This window comes from Corvus kubaryi, unplaced genomic scaffold (genome assembly GCF_017639235.1).
Source record: "Corvus kubaryi isolate FWS band 111438036 unplaced genomic scaffold, C.kubaryi_AGA036_p1.0 137, whole genome shotgun sequence".
Taxonomy (NCBI): domain Eukaryota; kingdom Metazoa; phylum Chordata; class Aves; order Passeriformes; family Corvidae; genus Corvus; species Corvus kubaryi.
The window spans coordinates 5,116,506-5,138,064 of record NW_024580671.1 but is presented as its reverse complement, the minus strand read 5'-3'; the positions used below and the strand labels follow the sequence as shown (position 1 = coordinate 5,138,064).

General features: G+C 37.5%; 1 protein-coding gene across 6 annotated transcripts in view; it reads left to right on the top strand.

Annotated features, from left to right (window-relative positions):
• SYT1 (synaptotagmin 1) overlaps positions 1–21,559 on the top strand; it is a 337,561-nt gene that overhangs the window by 198,024 nt on the left and 117,978 nt on the right. For 4 of the 6 annotated variants that reach the window (XM_042017689.1, XM_042017687.1, XM_042017684.1 and 1 more), the window contains one exon: positions 15,086–15,277. The exons of 1 other annotated variant lie outside the window; for it this stretch is intronic. In XM_042017689.1, coding sequence (XP_041873623.1) covers positions 15,106–15,277 — 172 coding nt within the window. In that variant the 5' untranslated portion in view covers positions 15,086–15,105. The remainder of the gene's footprint in view (positions 1–15,085; positions 15,278–21,559) is intronic. One more of the 6 variants, XM_042017686.1, reaches the window with a different exon arrangement.

Sequence of the window (21,559 nt, the reverse complement as noted above, 5' to 3'; positions counted from 1 at the left end):
CCAGGCTGAAGGCCTGTTACAACATGTCACTGAGGCTGCACATTTAGATGTCAGGTATAAAGGCAGCCCTAAAAGCCATTTAGGCTAGTCAGTATATTTCAACATAATTCACCTTTATGATTGATCAGATTCTCATTTCACAGCAGGTGTCGCTTGCCTATTTTGTTTCAGGATGGCTGAAACAAACACTCATGGGGAGTGTGAGTAGGCTTCAACAAAAGGAAGCAAAGTTTACCTTTGCCTGTTAGAAATAATTAAATAGAGAAGAAATAAATGTACCTAACTGTCATGTTTGTAACCACTGTTGTAAATGCTAGGCAGTAGTTGCCTTTGGTGAGCAGAATATAGATACCCAAGACCCCAGTATCCATTTATTTCCCTGCAAGCGGTTTTGTAGCAAGACAAAGACTAGATTCAGAAGTCACTGCTGCTAGTATTAAAACGAGCTGGAAAGTAGCTGTACTGTAAATCTAAAAGTTCTTCATTTGAGCATTGCAAAGGACCCGGTAAAATATATAATGAGCATATAACTATAGGTTCTTGTTATGCTAGATAAAAAGGTAGAAATATAAAGGCAGAAATATAAAGGCTTCAGGAGTGTCTTTTGAGAGTTTCAGATGATAACTTCAGTGTTCTTTTGGCACAGTTGTAGGTAAGTTCCCTCTGAAGTGAGCTCTGCCCAGGGCAGTTCTGAGCTGCACTGTCTCACCTTGTAGATCCCCATTCTTAATTGAGTCCACTCTATCAGCAGAAAAAGCAGCTGTGTTGAGCTGTTCCCATGTCACAGGCAGCATGTATTTCTCAAAGTGTTGTGCCATCACAGTTTGCTTGGTGGAGCTGCAATAAGGGGTGACATCACCTCCTTGAGCTTTATTCCTTAAACTGTCCCCTTAAACTGATAAACTGAGGGGACTGGAATGTGAGATAGACAAGTAGCTAGCGAAGCAGTCACTGGGCTTTAGTCAGGAATCTGCAAACACAAAGAATAAGAAATATTTGAGTGAGAGAAGTAATGAATACTGATGAGTTCCAACCTAACTAAAAAAGTGTCTTCACAAAATTTTGACTACTTTCCCCTTGTGTGCAGGCAAAGGCATCCCAGTGCTTCAGCCCTCCTGAGCCTTTCCTTCTTTTTCTACTAAAGGTACAGCCTTCAATTTGTTCCCTTTAATAACAGCCACTGTCAGACAATGCCTGGCTGATATTGCCGTTCTTTGCTCTTTAGCATTTCTTCTACAAGACCCAGCAATATTTTGGGGAGATGACACTCTCCACTTGGGAGAGAGCCACCTGCCACTATATTTTCTTCTCTCCCAGTGGTTTATTTTGGCAGTAGATTTCCTTTGCAGCTGTGACTACAGTTAACATTTGGAGACTATTGGTTTAGAAAGAGAAGGTATTTAACAGAGATAACAATTATTGTTTTCACGTGGTTGGAAAGGTGATGAAAATTCCAGATATGGCTTATGCCTGTGGATTAAAAACGAGTATCACTCCTTGCCATAAATGCTGCTTCTCTCTCCTACTGTGACAGCTAATAATGGCCGAAAAACAGTTGCTGCATTAGCAGGGATCTCAGTTGGAAGGGGCTTTTGGTGGGGACTTCTCAACTTGCCTCCAGGCTTGTTAAACTCTTCAAGGAAAAGTGGATTGCATGTGTGTACAGCATGGAAGCTGTACTTGTTCCTAAGTTCTAAGGAGACACCTTGGCTTTCATTTATTTAGGTGTTTTGTTAAGTTAAAGCTGTTGGTTTTGTAAAGGGCAGAAGACAAGAAAAATGTGCTATTTAGTGTGTGTTAAAAGACTTAGATAATAAACTTTTCTGTTTGCAAACTTGTCTTTGTTTTCTAGGTTAAATAATTTTAAATTACTTTAAATTATTTGGGTTTTTGGCAGCAAAAATATGAACAGAATGTGCTTCAAAACTACATTGAACTAAGCTTTTATCTCTTTTTTTGCTAGCAATTGCTAATAAATAAACAAGAATTGCAGGCTTGTAATTAGAGGTTTAGTAGTTGCTGCTTAGTCTAAAATGACCTTGAAGTGGTATTCTGCTTTTCATCTTTCTTTTCTTTCTGGTAATGTACATGCCAGCAGGGCTAATTCCCTTTCTTTTCTCCAAGGGCTTTGTTGAAGTGAAGGCAAAACTTTGACTTTCGTCTCTTCATATTTATGGTAATCTTCTTCTTGTCACATTCTGAACACTTTACCGCATCCACTTTCATTCCATTGTGAATGTCCCTTGTGCTCCAAGTCCAATTTTCTGCTTTTACCTCACAGTGCTTAAACTATCCATTCTATTCTGCTCTGTTTTCATTGAGAACCAGCCCTTAGCAACTAGATAACAGCCTGTTACTGAAGATGCTTCTTTTCACACACTATAATACATCTTTTCTCTTCCAAAGAGACTTTTGGAGCTCATCAAATGCCCATGCTACAGAACAATGCATCCGTGTGCTTTCTCTCAAATAGCTTTTCTCTTCACAGAACTTTGAAATGCTGGCTTATTTATTACTTTCTTCTAAAGATAAAGCAAACAATTTCATCAATCATGTTGAATTCTTTTGTTCTCATTTTTTATAATGTAGGTATAATCTCTGGAATGCTCTTAGCTGCAAGTTTTTTAGAGAAAGCTAAGGTTTTCTTTAATAATTAGTTCTGCATTCATTATAGAGGATCAGGATCTTGCAAGTAGTGCTGGCATTATCATTTGATTCCAGTCCTGTGTTTACATGCTTTCATGAAGATAAAATGCCCATGTCACACAAAGCAGAAACACATGTACTGAAAGGAGTTTAAAGGTCATGCTAGCCTCCCTACATCCTGCTTCTGTTTGGCTCAGTACCCTCATCCTTTTCCAGAGCAATTCACTTTGATTTAGAGATTGCAGAGGGCAAAAAAACCAGCTACCAGAAGCTCTAAATGAAGTTAAAATTATCGTTTGTCTATGCTGGCCACACTTCTTGAGCAGTAGAAGGCCTGAACCTCTTGCTCTGTATCATCCTCCTTGTTGGCCAAGTTTACCAGCCAAACAGTGGGTAACACATGACCTCAGAAGATGTGTACCCTTAGTGCTGGAACTCTCCCCAGCTTCAAGTCTGCTGTGTCACACCCAGAAGGCCACAGGTCACATAATAGCAAAAGTTACAGTTTTCAGCTAAAAGTTGGATAAAGATGCATAGTTTCACACTAGCTATGGTGACCTAAAAAAAAAAGTGGGAACTGAACACATCATTGTCTTCGTTCTGTGACAACAGATTATCCTACTTTCCTGTGCAAATACGATCAGTAAGTCTTTTTGTTTTCTTTTTTAAATGGATCAGGGTTATAGATTAGGGGTGTTGACCAATAAATGGTTATAATTTCATATCTGAATATAGAGTTTTACAGTAAACAAAATAGGGAGAAAAAAGGAAACAGCAAACAAACATACAAAGAGTTATCACAGGAGTTGAAGCACTCAGTTAAAAAACATGACCATCAAGAAAATAAGAACTGAAAAAGAATAGATTTTTTTTTAAAATAATATCAATAAGATGTCTATACAAAGTAGAACTCTTAGGTTCACTCGTGTTCATTTGCTTATTCAAAACTTGTTTCTTTCTGCGTGAATGTTAACTGTATAGCACTTAGTGTACACTCATCCCTTCTTCTGATGTCTCAGCTGGACAATTAACTCAGCTAAATCTACAGGAAAACTTAAGATACATGACAACATGCTTCAAGGTGTTTAGCTATTAGACTGCAATAGCAGTATCAACTGGGCTGGGTTAAAAACAATGTTCCTGTAACTGTCCTGTAACCAGTGAGCTGTTCAGAGCAGCCCAAGTGTAATTACCAGTGTGTTAAGTAAAATTTGCTCAAGTTTCCATCCACAAACTTGAAAAACTGAATTATCCTACTTAAAGGCTTTTGATGGATAACGTTTTCCCCTGAATCTGAATCAGTGGAATAAAATAAAGAACACTGTACTGGGTCAGAAGAAAGAAGAGCCGAGAACATAAATGGGAAAGCCAGCAATAGCAATAAATCAGCCTTGCCTATTAAGTAGGATTTCTAGCTCCCTCAGGTTGTTTTGGCAATAGCACTAACCTTAGTTGCCCTCCTGCAGCAGTAAGTGGCTAATGAGGCAGAATGATGTATCAATCACTGCCTCAGTCAGAATGCTGCTGCAGACTGTTGTCCAGATCTAGGGTAGATCCATCCTTCAGTCTAAAAGGGCATGATGCTCTGGGAATTTATCTGCCATCCTGGAAGAGGCACTCAGGAGGACTGCTTTCAGAATTCAGCCCAGGCATCTCAGTTGGCCTCAGTCCACCAAGTTTCTTTCAAAGTTGTGCTGAGCTTCCAGATGGAAGTGGGGAATATTCATGCCGCAGAAGGGCCATACCATCAGGCAGAGACATCAGACTGCTTTTGTCATCCTGTTTATGAAAGCAGAGCAAATCGAGGTTGTGGGTTTGATTAGAGAATTCCTGGTGCTGTGTTTATATATGCCCATGCTCCTTCCATCTTTGGACTTTATCACTGCTTCAGAGAAAGCAATATCCAGAAGCTGTGAGTACCTCAAAATGGGTTGCTCAGCAGCCAGCATGCTGAGTGAGAAGCTGTCTAGTCAGCAGGGTATGCTAAAAACAGAAGTGACTCATAAATCTTGCTTCTCCTCTCAACTGTCTCCAGCACCTTCTTAGAGGTGATGCCTGAAGACAGGCATACAAGTCCTTTTTTGCAGAAGCTGGACAGTGATGACTTCCCTTGGATAGCAACACTGGGTATACAAAACTCAAGTGATGGGAGCTCACTCAGTGAAGATAACCTTAGGCTTAGTCTGTCATCTGTCCAAAGGAATTCAAAGCTTTATCATACGAGCTTTCTTTGGTCTACAGAAGAGATGGGAGTATGACCACACCAAGCATTTCCATGTGCAAAAAAAACCTAGAAGTTTTAAACCTATGAAAATCCCTGAATTACCATTTATCCTTAACTGTATTTCAACAGCAATGACAAAACCAAGTAGTTTTCTTTTTTATTTTGTTACTTTCTCATCTTTATTCTGGAGTTGTGTTCTCTCATATTGCTCATGTGCGAGCTGGATACAACATTCTTGTTGTTGGGATCCTTACTAAACTGATCATCTAAAGAAATAATTGCAGAAAAAGCTGTAGTTGTACTAACACCAGAAATCAGTGCTTACACTAATACTTTATAAACTGCCTCATTTTAAGGTTATCAGTTATTTAAAAATTTTAGATATGCATAAGGGCATCTTTTTAAAAGATGTCTTTCCAAAACACTGTCAGGAATGCATGGTTATTAGTCTCAAATTAGGATTTTTTGCTTTCTTTCTCTCAGTGTTTCAAGTTGGAAATTAAATGTCATGTAATTGATTGTTAATTTTCCCTCCTGCTGTGTGCAGAAGGCTATTGGATGATGGCACATCATTCTCAACAGGAGGAAAAAGTATCAGTCATTATGGGTACAATTAGTTTCAATTTTCACCATTTTACTTCTGTGTGCTGATAAGATTGTCTTAAAAACCAATGTATAGTAATTAACCATAAATATCAAATAATTTTTTTTTAAAAAAATCTTTAACCTAAACCCCAAATCTAAGTGCAGATGCTTCTTGTGTCCCCATGTTCTTTCCTGCATTGGTAACTTTCAAGACACAGTAATTTTCATGTAGCTGTAATTAACAGAACCTGTCACAATCAGTCAGCTTTTGTTCATGGTTTTGCAGCATTGTTCCTGATTTCAGTACTCATATGATGTTGCTGAAGAAAACCGTGAAAAATCTTTTTCACAGTATCACAATCTATGAAAATTGTGTATTTCCCCACAGCCCCCCCATCTGTTTACAAGAAAAGTCTTGGACTCAAACTGCCATTGTTTGCTTTCTTGCAATAATAGTAGCATATAATTAATGCACACCTGGGAGGAATATATATATAATATATATTTAGAGAAAGATATATTTGTGCACACATGGGTACTTTACACGTGTCTGATTGAGATCTGTGTGATGACCTACTGAGATTTTTTAAAAGTAGAAGTGAATGTACCTGAAAAGTCTGAATCTTGATCATACAGAATTAGCAAAGTTTGGTCTATAAAATTCAGTCATGTGATGATTTTCCCATTAGTACACTTGGGTGATGCATCTTAAAGCTTTAATGCCAAATACCAACTATTTACATTTTTCTAAATGCCATAAACATAATTTTATCATAGGATCTGAAAAAGTACCTGAGCTGTTGCCTTTTCCCACCTACCACCAAGTAATGTAGCCCAAATGTCATGAGCTTGCTGTGTGATCTGTAGTAAGTTCTCAAAGGTACAACCAATTGGTTTCTGAAGTTCAGTTTGTAATTGTATTCATGATGCAAATAAGGAATACAACCTCACTGCATTCTCCCTGTTTTCTTGTAGCTTTATGATACTGCAAATGCAATGGTGAAAAAACACTTTATGGTGAAGTTAAATGTGGTGCTTATTGAATTCAGCATATATGACTGAATATACGTAGAGAGCAGATCCTTTTCAGAAAGAAGGTGCCATTTTTATGTAGTCACTTGTCAGAGTAGAATGACATTCAGAGGTGCCAATTATTTCACAGCCTAAGTCCAAGACTGAACTAGTCTGAGAGGTAGCCCTGAACTGCACATCTCAGCTCCCCATGTTTGGTTCCTTAGTGCATGTACCTAATTAATTTTGCTAACCCCATGGTTACTGACTGAAAAAATTGGGACATATAAGAAATACTAATAAAAAGAAAATTCAAATGGGAAATAGTGAATTTAAGGCTGTGCCAAAGCAAGAATATTAATAACATTTCTCTGTATTACTTTATAATTTCTGTTATGTTGTTCCTTATGAATTTTACTGTGTCATAGTTAAACTATGTCACTTCACTAGTTTATAGGCTTTATTAGAGCCATTGATTGGACAAGAGCCACATATGGGAACATAAATTGATTTTATGCAATGTACTCTACAAAAAATTTATTGATATAAAGGACTTCATTATTTGTAGTATTATTCTAAAATGATTCTGGAACAGCAAGAACTCTCTGTGGACTGCATTAGAATTTCATGCTTAAATTCAGTTGAACACTAGTTTTTTATATAAATTCTCTTGTCTTACACTGCTGTATAAAGGAAGCTTGGAAGTAAATAGCAGGGGAGTAGAAATGCAGATTGCAGCTTCAGGAAATGAGATGCAAGTGTGAAAGATGACAGAATGATCATGTGGGAGGAAATTACTGTAGTTTCTTTCTTTCCTTTATTTCTATTAATAACTAGGTATTATCAAGGACCTCAGACATTTTAAAGCAGCAATTTCTGTAGTAGACAAAGACAGGGTTTAAATTATATATATTGTGCAGCTTTGACAGGTAACCTCACTGCTGCTGAAACATGACAGTAACATCAACACCTAGAGACACAGGGCTCTCTCTTTCCCCATTACCTCTAAATATCAAAAGAAACACATGACTAAGAAATATCATATACTTAGGGGAGAATAAAGGTTTCAGAACATGGTCCAGCATTTATGTAGTGAATCTGTAAGGGACTCACCACTCTTGACTTACTTTGCAATGTGACCTAAACAGAGCTGTTTCTCTGTAACTGCTGTGAATTCTCTGGCTCCTATGTGCTCTTCTGCATTGCAGGAGCAGAAGTTTGAGGTGCAGTCAAAAAATTCTGGCTTTTAGCTGGAAAGAAAATAGTGTCAACTTCACTGTTCTCATTTAAATTAATTGTGGTCTTATCAACAACTTAAGGAGTGAATCTGAAAATATCATCTTGCATAGCTTGGTGCTGCAAAATATAGTGATTAGCTGTTCTTAGATTACATATCAGACTCTGGTGCTTCCTGAAAATTCGAGACAAAGTTTCTTTTCCACAGACTGTAGTGTAAGATATTTCAGAGCCTTGTACTTTGAAGAGTTCTGCCATATTTAATAGGTGGGTGAGCAGGCAGCTGAAAGAGAAGCATGCAGTTTGTGCCGTGGACTGAAGCATTTTTCTTTCTCCGGTGTTCACGGTGTCCATATTCTTCCTAATAATTTGCAGATGGTTTGCTGTCCCCAACAATGGACAGATTTTTTTCTGTGAGATTATATGGTTAGCTTTGAAACACGCTTAGACATGAAATGGTCCATTATAATGATTTCAATTAAATAAAATGTTTTTATCATGAGAGAGAACTGTGAACTATTCTATGCTTATTCTTCATATTTTCTAGGTTTATCAGATTTACTAAAAAAGTGAATTAGGCTAAGAAGAGATGGCTATTATTTTGATATAACTCATACTCAACAGGTTTTCAATGTGAATGTTAGACTGGAAATCTGACAATATTTTACTTTCTTATGAGAATTAATTTATATTTGGCCATCAAGTTACTGTCTTTCAGATGTTTTTTTAAAAATATTTTTTCCTATTTTGAGTAAATTCTGGAGACTGATACAGAGCTCATGTCTAATAATGAGATGATTTGTTGCCTGGTCCAAAACTGTGCTGTAGGTAACTGTCAGCCTTGCTGTTGGCCCTCAAAACTAGAAGTTTGTGCTGACTGTCAAAAAATATTTCTGCCAAGCTCTCCTTCTCTTTGCTGCTTTGGGGTTGCAGTACTTCTGCCTGACTTGGTATGTGACTGCTGTTCTTCCCCCACACTTGCTAAAACTTGGGCTCAGACGTGTTCCCCTCTGTGTACTGGGGTCCTCATCACTCTTGGCTCACCAGCTCATGGTTCTTTTCCTATCTGCAGCACTGTACTCCTCCAGCCTGCTCCAGGACAAGTGATACTCCTTTGCCAGGACATGCAGGCATAGATGTTTCTAAAACTGAGCAATAAAGTTAGCTGTGGGCTTTGGGGGAAAGGTGTAGGTGCTTTATCTTGTTCATTCAGCCAGTGAAAGTATTGCTGTGGTGTTGGTAGCAAGCATTGGAAAACAGTGTTAAAGAGCTGATGTACAGGTGGTGTCTGGAAAGCGTCGGTTCGTGTTTCACAAATGGCAGCAGGAGAAGTGTCTCTTTTCCCCTGAAAGATGTGTAGGGATCACTCTGGGGCAGGCAGGGGTGGGGGTGTTGCTGGAACATTTCTTGTGCCTTGGTAGAAGCACAGAGAGGACCCCTGAATTCCCACGCCAAGGTTGTTCATCAGAAGATTTTTCCCCATGAACTGTTGGCTTTTCATGTACCTTCTCTAAAGCAGTACTAAATCTGGATTGCATTGAAGGCCTTTGTGGTAGTCATGAAAAGGCTGTTTTGATATGACATCTTTACCATGACTTTCCATTCTTCTGAAAATGTACTTACAGACCCATCTTTATGAAAGGTCAAGAAAGTCTTTTTTCTGAGCTTGTCCTTTAAAATAACTGTCCTTTACTGAAGCTAGAAAGATAACATATTTCATTAGTAGGAAGATGAATGAGTAAAAAATGTATTGTTAGCATTCCAGAATGCTTAAATCTAGGAAGAGATCATTTACTGTTGATACCTTTAAACATTCCACTAATGATCCCATCTTCTGACGAATTAATTTCATCAAAAAAACTCTAATGGAATAAGGTATATTTTCAATGTGGTGCAGACCTTTCTCTGGTAATACTGCATACTTATCCTGGATATACCAGCAGTGAAAGCTAGTAGTTGCTTTCTCTTTCAGTGCTCAGAAGCTGTAAACAAAAATGACCAAGGGACACAACTGTGTGATTTTTCTTCTTTCTTGGATAAGTTTTGTTATTACATTTCATCCATTACACTGGATGTAACTGCTGAGCTGAACATGTTTTGTATGCTGAAAAGATAAGCTTCCAGGAAATACCATTAAACAGTGTAGATCCCAGCTTACATCTTGAGGAGTCACTAGCTCTACTACAGTTGCAGTATCAAACATTGAATGAATGATGACAATTACTTCTGAAAACTTAAAACAACTACTCATAGCAACACTATATTTGTATGTTTTTAATAATTTCATTAATTTTAATTTTTAGTATGGCGAAAAAGGAAGAGAGGCAGTAAAGTAAAACGACACTTTCCAGAAAATTTCTCATTGGGAGGAAATTATTTGGTCAGCATCGGATGTGTGACCTGTTTGCTGTCTCACTGCATGCAGTTTTGTGTTCAGCAGATAAGAGGAGAAATGAGCAAATGTAAATTGTCTGAAATCCACCATGTAGAAGGAATGTCACCTATTTTATATCTATGAGGTTATGCATTTAGCAGCTGCTATGGTACACCTACTGTAATTTCACCACCTAGAAACACAGCAATTAGCTTTGCTGCCCTTTGTGATTTTATTGTTTACATATTTTTTGTAAGGCTATCATAAATCTCCCCATGATTTTCCAGAAGGTGATACCCTGTTCTTGAGTTTTGCTCATTTGAAAAAATCCCCTTTTTGGGTAAATCACTGTGGAAATGCCACAGGGTTCTCATTAACTTTCTGACTATTCAGTTTATTTTTTAAAAAACCTAAAATTTCCCATGAGTTTAGTCTTGTCAAGTTGTCCACATCTTACTTTTTATATGCCAGAATGTTTGCAGGCTGTTGCCCTTTGAACACATTCTTTCAACTCTGATTTCCAGGATCCATTCAGTGCTCTGTATTCATCCATGTGTGAAGTTTTGCACATCTTTACTCCTCTCTTCTCCTTACTCTCCTCTCCCAAGAGTCGTTGCTACTGTACTGCTTTCTTAAGAGGTGCTTTCCAATGGGACTCTCACCATCAGGATTCATACCAGTGCATACTAAGGCAGTCAGCCAATACTTTGTACCTCCATAACCAAATCCCTTGCTTCTTACAAACCTCCAGAGTGTATATGTGTATTACTCAATTGCTTTATTTTCAGAGGAAATTATGTAGAAATTATGTAGAAGTTTGAGCTGATAATTCATGTTTCCCAGAGTTATTCTGGCATAGGAAGCAGTAAAGCTCTAAATGCCTGGTCTCCTCAAGGGTTCAACTGGATTTTCAGTCAGCACATACCTGCTTCTGAATAGAAACAAGCATTACTTTGAAGTAATCCATGTGTTTGTTTGTTGTTCATTGTTTCACATGTCTTACAATGATTATATGGCACTACTGGGCAGTGAATGGGCAGTGGTATGCCAAAGAATTGACATGCTCAGGAAATGTAGTCTATGCTGCATTTTATAGAAGCACATAAATTAAATTGTACTTTTATTTATGATTACAAATGTACTCATTTATGACTGGATGTTGCACATGAAACGTGATGTTTCATACATAGCATGATAAACATTGTAGTGAACATTGAACTAGAAATTGTAGTTGAGTTGTATGACATTTCGTTTTCTAACTTAGAAGAAATTTTTTCTTGCAACTACCATTTCATACACGGCAGATAATCTGCAAGTGATTTGTAGATCTTTACCTTCAGCGATGCACTGCGGCATTCAAATAACCCCCTTTTCTTAAAAAGGCCAATTTAAATCTAATTATTCTGTATTCCGCAGTCTCTAATACCATGGTGTTTATACCGTTACTGTGGAAAGCTGCAGCTTTAGAGGTACGAAAGCCATCAGATGTTACAAGCAAGTGGGCATGTGCTCTTTGCAGAAAGCTTTTTCTGAGTCAAGATTCCTCTTCAGCCCCTTGACACCTTTTTGAAATACCAGGACTGTGTCATTGGCATGTAAAGGTCAAAGGGTCTGTAGCAAGTCTCAAACCATTTGTGCATGCCTCATTAGACAAAGTGACCTCTAACTGCACTAGGACTCTACTGAGGGTTGTTCCTGGAGATCACAGGAATAATCTGTTTTGTTGGGTTTCCTCCTTTTAAGTAAATCAAAGTGTAATGCTTCAAATTTGTTCTTTAAACATATTTTCAAAATATAGTTCCAAAACTAGAAGCAAATAAATTACATTTGCCTTAATTTTTAATTAGCTGAAAGTCATCACTGCAAATTTTGTCTTCCATTACAAAATAAAATAGTCAACTGCCAGGCCTGAAATAATTAAGCAATATATTATAATTAAGCAATTTAATTTTGATTTAATTATGACGTACATCTTTCCTTCTGGTTTAACTGACAGTCACTGACAAAATGCCATAACATAAAACAGCACTAGTGTTTACAGCTTGTGACTCTACATGTTTTGCTTCATAGTATTTGGCATTCATCAGAGCACATGGAAAAAGCCTCTTAGTCTGGAGTAGCTGGCATGTTATTTCATGCTACCCAAATTATGTACTACTTGTTTTTTCCAGTTGTTGTTTTGTGAGGCAATTGGGGAAATACTCACAGGTATCTCAGGCTTGAGCCAAAGTTCATGGATATTAACTGGAATCTTTCCATCAGTTTTCATCTGCTTTTGATAGTAAACTGCTCCCATGTAGTTACAGGGAAATAGTTAAGACCACATGCTTATGAAATATTTATGAAGCTGTATTGTATACATATTCTGTGTTAATATCAACATGATTTTATATTAGGCTATAGACTTGAGGGCAAGGACAGAAGTGATGGGCAGGCAGGGAATACTGCTTTATGCGCTGCTGCATCAATAAAATTGCTACAAAATATCCACCAAATTGCTTCTTCAGAACAAGACCAACCCCCTATTTTGTTAAAATCTTTTTCATCATACGACAGTATTGGGGAATGGCTTTTGTATTCCAGACTATACCAGTGTGCAAACCCCTGTTGAATGATAGGAATGGTGAGGATGATTTCAAAAGGTTTGCTCTGCTGCAGTGAGGTCTGCACCTGCAGGTTTTCATGACTGTGGACTTGTAGAACTGAAGTTGAAGGACAAAAGGCCAATTCTTATCTTGATTTAGTGATTTGGGCACTCTTTAGCAACATCCATGAAAACAATTGCATAAGACAAGAAAGGTCATGATTCATCATATTTTATGCAGTCAGGTGCTCTTACGCCCCTTTGATTTTGATGCATGTTGCCTTTTGTTCCTATGTTGATGTTTAAATTTCTCAGGTAAAGGTTAAAGGCCATAAGTCTTTTGGGGCTGCAAGCAATTGTACAATCAGAGCAATAATGAATGTTTGCTTTTTCTCAAGCCTTTTCTCCCTCTGGTTTTCTGACGTTATTCAGATCAGTGATATTTATGATGCAGCAGAAAATCAGAACAATGTTTTCAAAACCTGGATAAACATTTCAGCTAGCCTTCCTGTGTTGCTGAAATTTCTTTGTGCATATCTTCTCACCTTCATCCCACTGGCCCAAAATTCTTTGCTATGTGACTGTGGTAGGTTGACCCTGGCTGGGTGCCAGGTTCCCACCAAAGCTGCTCTATTCCTCCCCTCCTCAGCTGGACAGTGGAGGGAATATACGACCAAAGGCTCCTGGATCAAAATAAGGACATGAAGACATCACTCACCCATTACCGTCAGTCAAAACAGACTTGAATTAGGGAAATTGGCTTAATTTATTACCAATCAAAGCAGAGTAGAGTATTGAGAAATGAAACCAAATCTTTAAACACCTTCCCTCGCCTCTCCCTTCTTCCAGGGCTTAGCTTCACTCTGGATTTTCTCAACAGTGCGGGGAGATGGGGAATGGTGGTTGTAGTCAGTCTATCGCACATTGTCTCTGCCCTCCCTCCTCCTCAGAGGGAGGACTCCTCACACTCTTTCTCTGCCTCCAGTGTGGGATCCCTCCCAAAAGAGACAGTCCTTCACAGCCTTCTCTAATTTGAGTCCTTCTCATGGGGTATAGCTCTCCATGAACTGCCCCAGCATGGTCCCTTCTACAGGATGCAGTCCTTCAGGAACACACTGCTCCAGAGTGGGTACTCCGTGAGGTCCCAGGTCCTGCCAGCAAACCTGCTCAGTGTGAGCTCCTCTCTCCATGGGGCCACAGGTCCTGCCAGGACCCTGCTCCAGCACAGACTTCCTTTGGGGTCACAGCCTCCTTCAGGCACTCATCTGCTCCAGTGTGGGGTCCTCCACAGGCGGCAGGGGAATCTCTGCTCCGGCACCTGAAGCACCTCCTGTCCCTCCTTTAGGCCTGACCTCAGTGTCAGCCCGGCTGTTCCTCTCACATATTCTCACTCTTCTCTCCCAGTAGCTGCTGTGCAGCAGTATTTTCCCCTCTTAAATATGTTATCCCAAAGGTGCTACCACCATTGCCGATGGCTTGGCCTTGGTCAGGTGCAAGTCCATCCTGGAGCCGTCTGGAATTGGCTCTGCAGAACGTGGGGGAAGTGTCTGGCAGCTTCTCACAGACACCAGCCAGTAGCCACCCCACTACCAACACTTTGCCATGCAAACCCAATACAGTAATATACTGCTCAAATAAAGGTTTTCCAAAATGCCCATTAAACAACATGAAATTAAAAATAAACTGATACGGGATTATGCTTGGGACAGCCTCATAGATATTTCAAAATGGCTGCATTTAGACTCCCTACAGATGTTGTATTTTCATGAATACAGTAAGATACCTGAATAATTTAAGAGAATATTGTCAGTAGCAAGTGTCACACTAAATAACTGGAAGGAACATTTTCTTCACTTAGTAAAGATAAAAATGCATGCAAATCAATTTCTATTTGATACACAGCTTTAAATAGGAAACAATAAGTTACTACTTCAACAGGAAATCAAAAGTGTGTACTATGTCCTTATCACCTCATTTATTTCCTGTATAGAAACTTTGTCCCTGACCCACACCTCTGTAATTCTCACAGAAAAATAAATATGTAAATACATTAAAATTTGCACATAGGGAGCATTTATTACACAATTTGCTTATACTTTCAAATTGAAGAGCAAAACGTAAATCTGTATGAGATTTTTACAGGAATTTTGAGGTTTCAAATGTAGCGGTTCCAAAATGCAAACCGTTGGAAAAGTGCTCTAAACAATAAAATTATTCTGGCTGAAATTAACCCTGCAAAAGACTTTACTCTCTTGTCTAATAAATATTTTATGAAGAACTTGAAACTATATGAAAATGCAGTCATATTTACGCAGTAAGTATGAGAACCAAGTGATATTCTGCCTATTTATTCATTTATTGATGAGAGATACATTTCAATTATATTACCTTTTGGTTTTTTGTTGTGTTTTTCTTTTTATTCCAGCAGCTTACCCAGGAGTGAAAATGGTGAGTGAAAGTCATCATGAGGCCCTGGCAGCACCGCCAGCAACCACAGTAGCAGCAGCCCCTCCAAGTAATGTCACCGAGCCAGCCAGTCCGGGAGGAGGGGGAGGAAAAGAAGATGCATTTTCTAAGCTAAAAGAGAAGTTCATGAATGAACTGAACAAAATTCCATGTAAGTAAAACTTGATTGATGAAAAAGCTTCTGTTGGCAGACTAGATTTAATTTGACATTTTCTTCCTTGACATTTATTTAGACAGCATACTGAATGTTTTCTAGTCAAAGCTGGTAAAATCACAAGATTAAACTGGTTTTGTAAGTTCCTCAAAATTAACTGAAGTAGGAAAAAGAGAGTCCAACTCATATGTAATTTATGTCTATTTTTAATGATGAATTACTGCTGAATCATTAAAACTGAATCTAGAGAACATCACTGTGGCTGTGGGACCAGTCAGTAAAATGTTTCCTACAAGTAATACTTAAGGTTTCATGTTTATGACATATGTGTGTGGGCATATTACCTTGAAGTAGTATTTGGCAAGAACTCATAAATATGGAGAAAACAAGGGGACTTGTATCTTTGGAGATTAGAAGATGCAGAGAGAAATGGGAAAATGAGGTTTTCACAAGAAAATAGCTAATACATCAGCAATGTATGAATGTAACTATGCTTTTCCCACACAGTTATTCTAGTAGATCAGCCACTGATGCTGTTTGCACAAGTTCACATACCTATGCAGAAAACTTAGAAGTATAAATGTATATTTTTGTGAAGTTAGTAGAACTAAAGTCAGCAGGGTTCTTTTGGTTTGTGCTAAAAAGTATTGACTCAAATTTGAGGCCTCAATTTGTTCACATAAAAAAAATACAAGCATTAGTTTTGTGCTGTTATTTATGATTTTACTGGGGTTCTTGAACCTGTCTGGTATGTTTTACTATACATACGCTGGTATCACACGTAGAACTAATTCAGTATTGTCAATGGCATTTTATATAATACAGAAAAAATTCTTTTTGTTAATGAGAGAAAAATTGCCTAATGCTACCAGCAGATCATTTTGTCATTTTTGTAAATATGAAGGTGAAGTCTGTTTGTGTATGTGTTTTAACAGCAGGCATTAGAGAGTCATTCAATCTTTAATAATTTTTTCTTCATAAGAATAAGTAAATGTAAAATATTTTCAGAGTAGTATTTTAACATATGTAAGAATTTTCAGTTTAAAAGGCTATCCTTTGTGTAAAGAAATGCTCTGTGACTGATAAAGACAGATAACAAATTAGAATATTAATCTTTTTTTTTTATCTATAAATGGATCTTGGCAATGTGACGAGATGAGGTTTTTGCAAAATTGATAGCAAACAGCTTTGCTCTGTCACTCCAAATTCTCACTTGCAAGAATTAAGGTGTTACAGAGGCAAGAAATTTGCGTGCCATTATTTTGGTGATTTGTGCAGTCCCGTGCAAACCGTACTGAAATGAAATTGTCTGATGATATCAAGGGAAAACAAAACTAAGAATAAAAATACAAAAATACAAGTGTAAAAAAAAAAAGGAGGGGAAATGAGAAGAAATTGAGGGAGAAACAGCCAGAATTTGAAACATTTGTCTTGTAATTTTTATTTCACCATGCTATGTAAATAATGTAGGTGAGACTTTTATGTAGCTATTCTCTTATTTTTAAACTTTCATTTTAACTTCACAAAGGCATAAATGGTTTCCAGTATGAGGAACTCAGTAGTTGGTAGGTGTAGGAAAAGGCCTGTAGGTAGAGAGAAACTTGGAATGCCCTGCTGCATGGTTTTTTAAAACCACAGCAAAAACAAGTGGAAAGTCCAATCTGGAGAATCTTTTCAAGTTTAATTGACTAAAACTTTTATTTTCTCTTCATGAAAGAAAAAAAACCCTACTGTTACATAATGAAAATGCTTACTTAGAAAAGAATATTAGGCCATAAAGCAAGTCTTACTTACTGTGAAATACATTATAGTGTTTATAAAATGTGGTACCTTATGCTGACAGTGAGACCAGAACATATTGCCTCCATCTTAGAAATCTGGTCTCTTATCCAAGATCATGCAGTATTGTTGTTGAGGGGAAATGAAACTAAGGTAGTCACAAATCCCATGCCAATTGTCTGCTCTTATTATAGAGGCTGCAGATGTGATTGGATCTTCCCAGGATCTCTATGAAATGCTGTGGCTATAATTATGTAACATAATGTTTTGCTGTACTGGGGGGGGTCTGCCATTTCAAGAAGAAAGTTGAATGTTCATTGTAATACAGAGGGGCAAGGGACTTGTGTGGGGGCTTTTTTGAAATACTAGCTATGAAATTCATGCCATTGACATGTTTTGAGCGTTTTATATTCCAGATAACTTCTCTTTTGCCCATTTTCCTCAGTAATAAATCCTGCAAGAATGGGCTGTGTTACACAGAGGTCTGTATGTATTTTTCATTTATAAACTAACATAAACATAAAACAAGTTTAGTTAGGCTGTGTACAGAATACTGGGGGCAGGAGGGCAGAGGAGACCTCATTTCCATGTTGGAAGATTATAGCATTTTCTCATGAGTTGTTCAGTTTATGTCAGTGGGGAGTTGTCAGTGTGGTGTTTTCAGTCTACTGCCAAGAAAAATTTAATTGTGGTGGAAAAGTTCTCAGGACTTACCTCTTACAGCTGGCTGCAAATTTTTTGAGAATCTCTCTTAAAACAGAGCAGAATGTAAATTAGTACAAACCAAATTGTTTGTATAGTGCCTTTCTGGGAATTCCTTGCTCTGTGAGAGAGAAGAAATACGGTGCATGGGCCCTGTTGGGATAGCACTGATGCTTGTGTTTAAGAACACATCCAAGACCATGGACCAGGTTTTTCCTCTGGTAGATTCAAACTGAAGACCTGATTTGAGTTTTACACATGGCAGTGGAATGCCGTAGTCAGCAAGTTCTCTAATCTTTACAGATGAGGGACAAGCCTGTTTTCTAGTTCATGTGCTTTATCATTTTTACTTCCAAAGGTCTCATGTTCATCCCCACAGGACAGGAACGGCTTTGAAATTGCAGTACTTAATACAAGAGGATTTTGTTTTCAGTGCCCTTTTGCTTATGTGAGAGATAAAAAATTAAATGTTTTAGTTGCCTCTGCCTAAGATGTCTGCAGATGGAATATAAGCCGTCATGATGTAGTGGATGTATAATAGGATAGAGTGTTGTGAAAAAGCTCACCTGCAATCAACTTGGCTTGAGTGCTAAAAAGGCCAAGCCATAGTAGGGACTAATTTATGTAGTCTTCTCTTTCTGTTTTATCTTAGAAATTATATAATATCAGGTCACGTTTATATTAAAAAAAAAAAGAAATGACAACATTCTAATCAGGGAATTAATGATAACAAAGATAAAGGTACAGCAAACTATATCCAGCTGAATAAATACTGTTCCTTTCATGTGGCTTACAATAGAAGATTCATTTTTTAAAAAGACTGTTTTGTAGAACACACATATGTCAGAAGTTAAATAGTCTAGACATACTAGCTAACTAAAAATATTAGGATTCCCATTAAAAGTTCACTTTGCAAAACTACAAGATAGGGTCTGCACAATTTAAATTAGACTGGTGTTTTCTTCTGTGATGTATGCACAAGAGAAGTCTTGTTTTGTCCAAAAAAAAGGATGAATTTAGTAGAAGGAGGAAATAAAAGTTCCAAGAAAAAGAAAAGACCTGTTTGTATCAGTATACATTATTTCAAGAACAGTGATGCAGTGCGTAAGCCGGGTTAAAATTTTCATAGGTACAAGCAGAAAATACAGAGTTTTTTTCTTGATTTGTATCTCTTTAAAATAGAACATCCACCACATTTTGTGACAGGAGAACGCAGGCTTCCAAAAGCATGCAAACCCTTCAGAATGGCGATGTCCTAACATACATTTCACTCTGGATAAAGCAAGTGGGATAATTTTATTACACTGAGTCATACAATTAAAGTGCAGGAATCTGGTAAGTTACTGAAGCATAACTGTGAGGAATTTTTTTCTCCGTTATGTAAATCCCTGCATTTTGGTTGTGAGTGGCTGATTTGCATAATCACAGTACGGTTGTTTTTCCGTAACTGAACTGTGTATAAATGTCACTCTAACTTATTTGGTTCTTATATTTTCAATCCTTATTTATCTTTAGTCTGCAGACTTTTTAATCTCTTTACCAGAAAGTGGAAAAAGGTACCATCTCTGCTTTAACATTTTACATTTTAAATATAGTAAATGCAACACCTAAAAAAAGGGGGAAAACAGAGCAGATAAACCAGCATTTATTCTTCTGAAAACAAAATGCATTAAAAGATTTTATAAGATATATCAGTTCTTTCCTTCTTCCTTCTCATTGTTCTTACATCTGGGTCTTTGTCTACAGGCCAGGAAAATATCTGCTATACATTTACAGTAAGTGTGTTGTAGCAAGACTGTGGTAATGGCAGCAACAGCTTTTGGGTGGAGACTTAAAATGTCAGGATACTGGTACTAACCATACACAAATAAAAATTGACATAAATTACCACTAGTTTACTTAATAATTGTGAAATCAAAGTGATGTTGATGTGTTTTCTAATGACACATTCCTGTATGAACAGGAGACCTCATTCTGCCAGTAAATAAGACAGCAAAAATCCAATAAAATTCCAGCATACATCTGATTGAATAATGGTATGCTGTTAATGCTTGGGGTAAAATCTGGAAAGGTGCAATAGCTGATTGCATTGAATTCAGGATACTGTTATTGCCTCTTTAATAGGAAGATATTGCATATTTCCAATGCTCTCTTTATACAATTACAATGTAAGATAGCAAAGTTACATTTCTGTACAAACTGTATTCTGAAATCTTTGGCTGGCTTGCCACTCCATTTGGCCTCAGTAGCTGGTGCTCAAAAGCCCTAAATTTGATTCATCTTGTACAACTGACTGATAATCCCCCAAACCAGGCGCTCAAATCTCTGTGATAATTCAGGCTAAAACCTGATGTTCTGTGCAGACTTGTCTCACATTCTGTTTGCAGAGAAAGTTTTATTTCCCTCTCCTTGGCCTAGTGAATAACTGTCAAAATAAAATGGGACTGGAGGCTGTAGAGAGAACTGTAGTAAAAATGTAAAAGTAACTGTAAGACTTAGGTCTAATTTAATTCTAAATAATATCTTAGTAAGCTGAGTACCAAGTTATAGATATATTTGGGTAATTTAGCAAATAAAATAATTCTGGATTTATGTATTTAGCCATTTAAGTAAAAATTTCAGCATTCAGCAGTCATCCTAGACACATCTCATCATTTCTTTCCCCCTGCTGGTCTCTGCTATTTTGCCCTCCCGCCTTTCTTGATTGATCAGCTGAGGTGTATTAAGAGTGCTTATTGCCCTCCATAAATGGCAGTAAAGTTAATTTCTTAATTTTTCATTCTTATGTGGCATCAAGATTATCAAGGAGTTATTACCAGACTATGTGTGTTATTAGAAAATTGAGAATTTTGTTCCTGGGGTCTTTCTGAAACTTAATTTTTATAACCTGACAGCTTGATCGTTTGCAGAAAATGAATTCATTAGGCTTCTCCTAATGGTTCCCGGAGCACAGGTGTTACTGGCACAGGGAGGAGAGGGCACATTCTTTTCTAAGTTCATAAAAAAAGAAGCAAAATGCTGATAATAGAATGCTTTCAGATTTGGAAAGTGGATTTATAGAGTAGGCCTACCACAAAATCAGAATAAAGTTTGCAGCAATAGCTATGATTTATATTTTCACAGCACATGCCAGTGTTAGTCATTGCCTAATATCTTAGGTTATCCCGAAAAAAAATTTAGTTTCTGCTTCAGAGATCATCTTGAGTAGTAGCTGACTGCCTGTAGAAATGAGGACTATGTATACATATGTTTATATGTATACACACATAGATTTATCGAAACAGTAAGCAGAGTTCTCAGCTTAGGAACAGTCTGACATTGGCAAACTCCATTTATGTATCTTGGCAAAGAATATTTGTATGGAGAGATTTTGAGAAGATAAAGAAGTTTCTTGATGTTCAGGGAAGTCTAAAGAACAGTTCTGGAGGAAGTGGGAAGGCATGAATTTAAGTCTTCTTGTCTCCCCTCCTGTCATCAAATCATTGGCAGCTACTCATGCCAAGCAAATACATGCAGCTTTACACTGGAGAAGAAGTGGGGAAAATCAGAAATAAGGATTTATTTTGGAACACAGAAGAAGTAAAAGACAGAGCTATTACAGTACAATATTAGATGAGGAAAAAGCCCCATTATTTCTAAATATAGCAATTTAAATGCAAATCTCAGGTTACTTTGTTTTCTCCCTGAACCCCCAGTCCCAGAGTGTAGATGAGAACTTCATCCTTTTTTTTTATGTTAAATAAAATTTCTAGATCTCCTGCTGATAGGGAAAAGCTTGAAAATACTGCCCACACACAT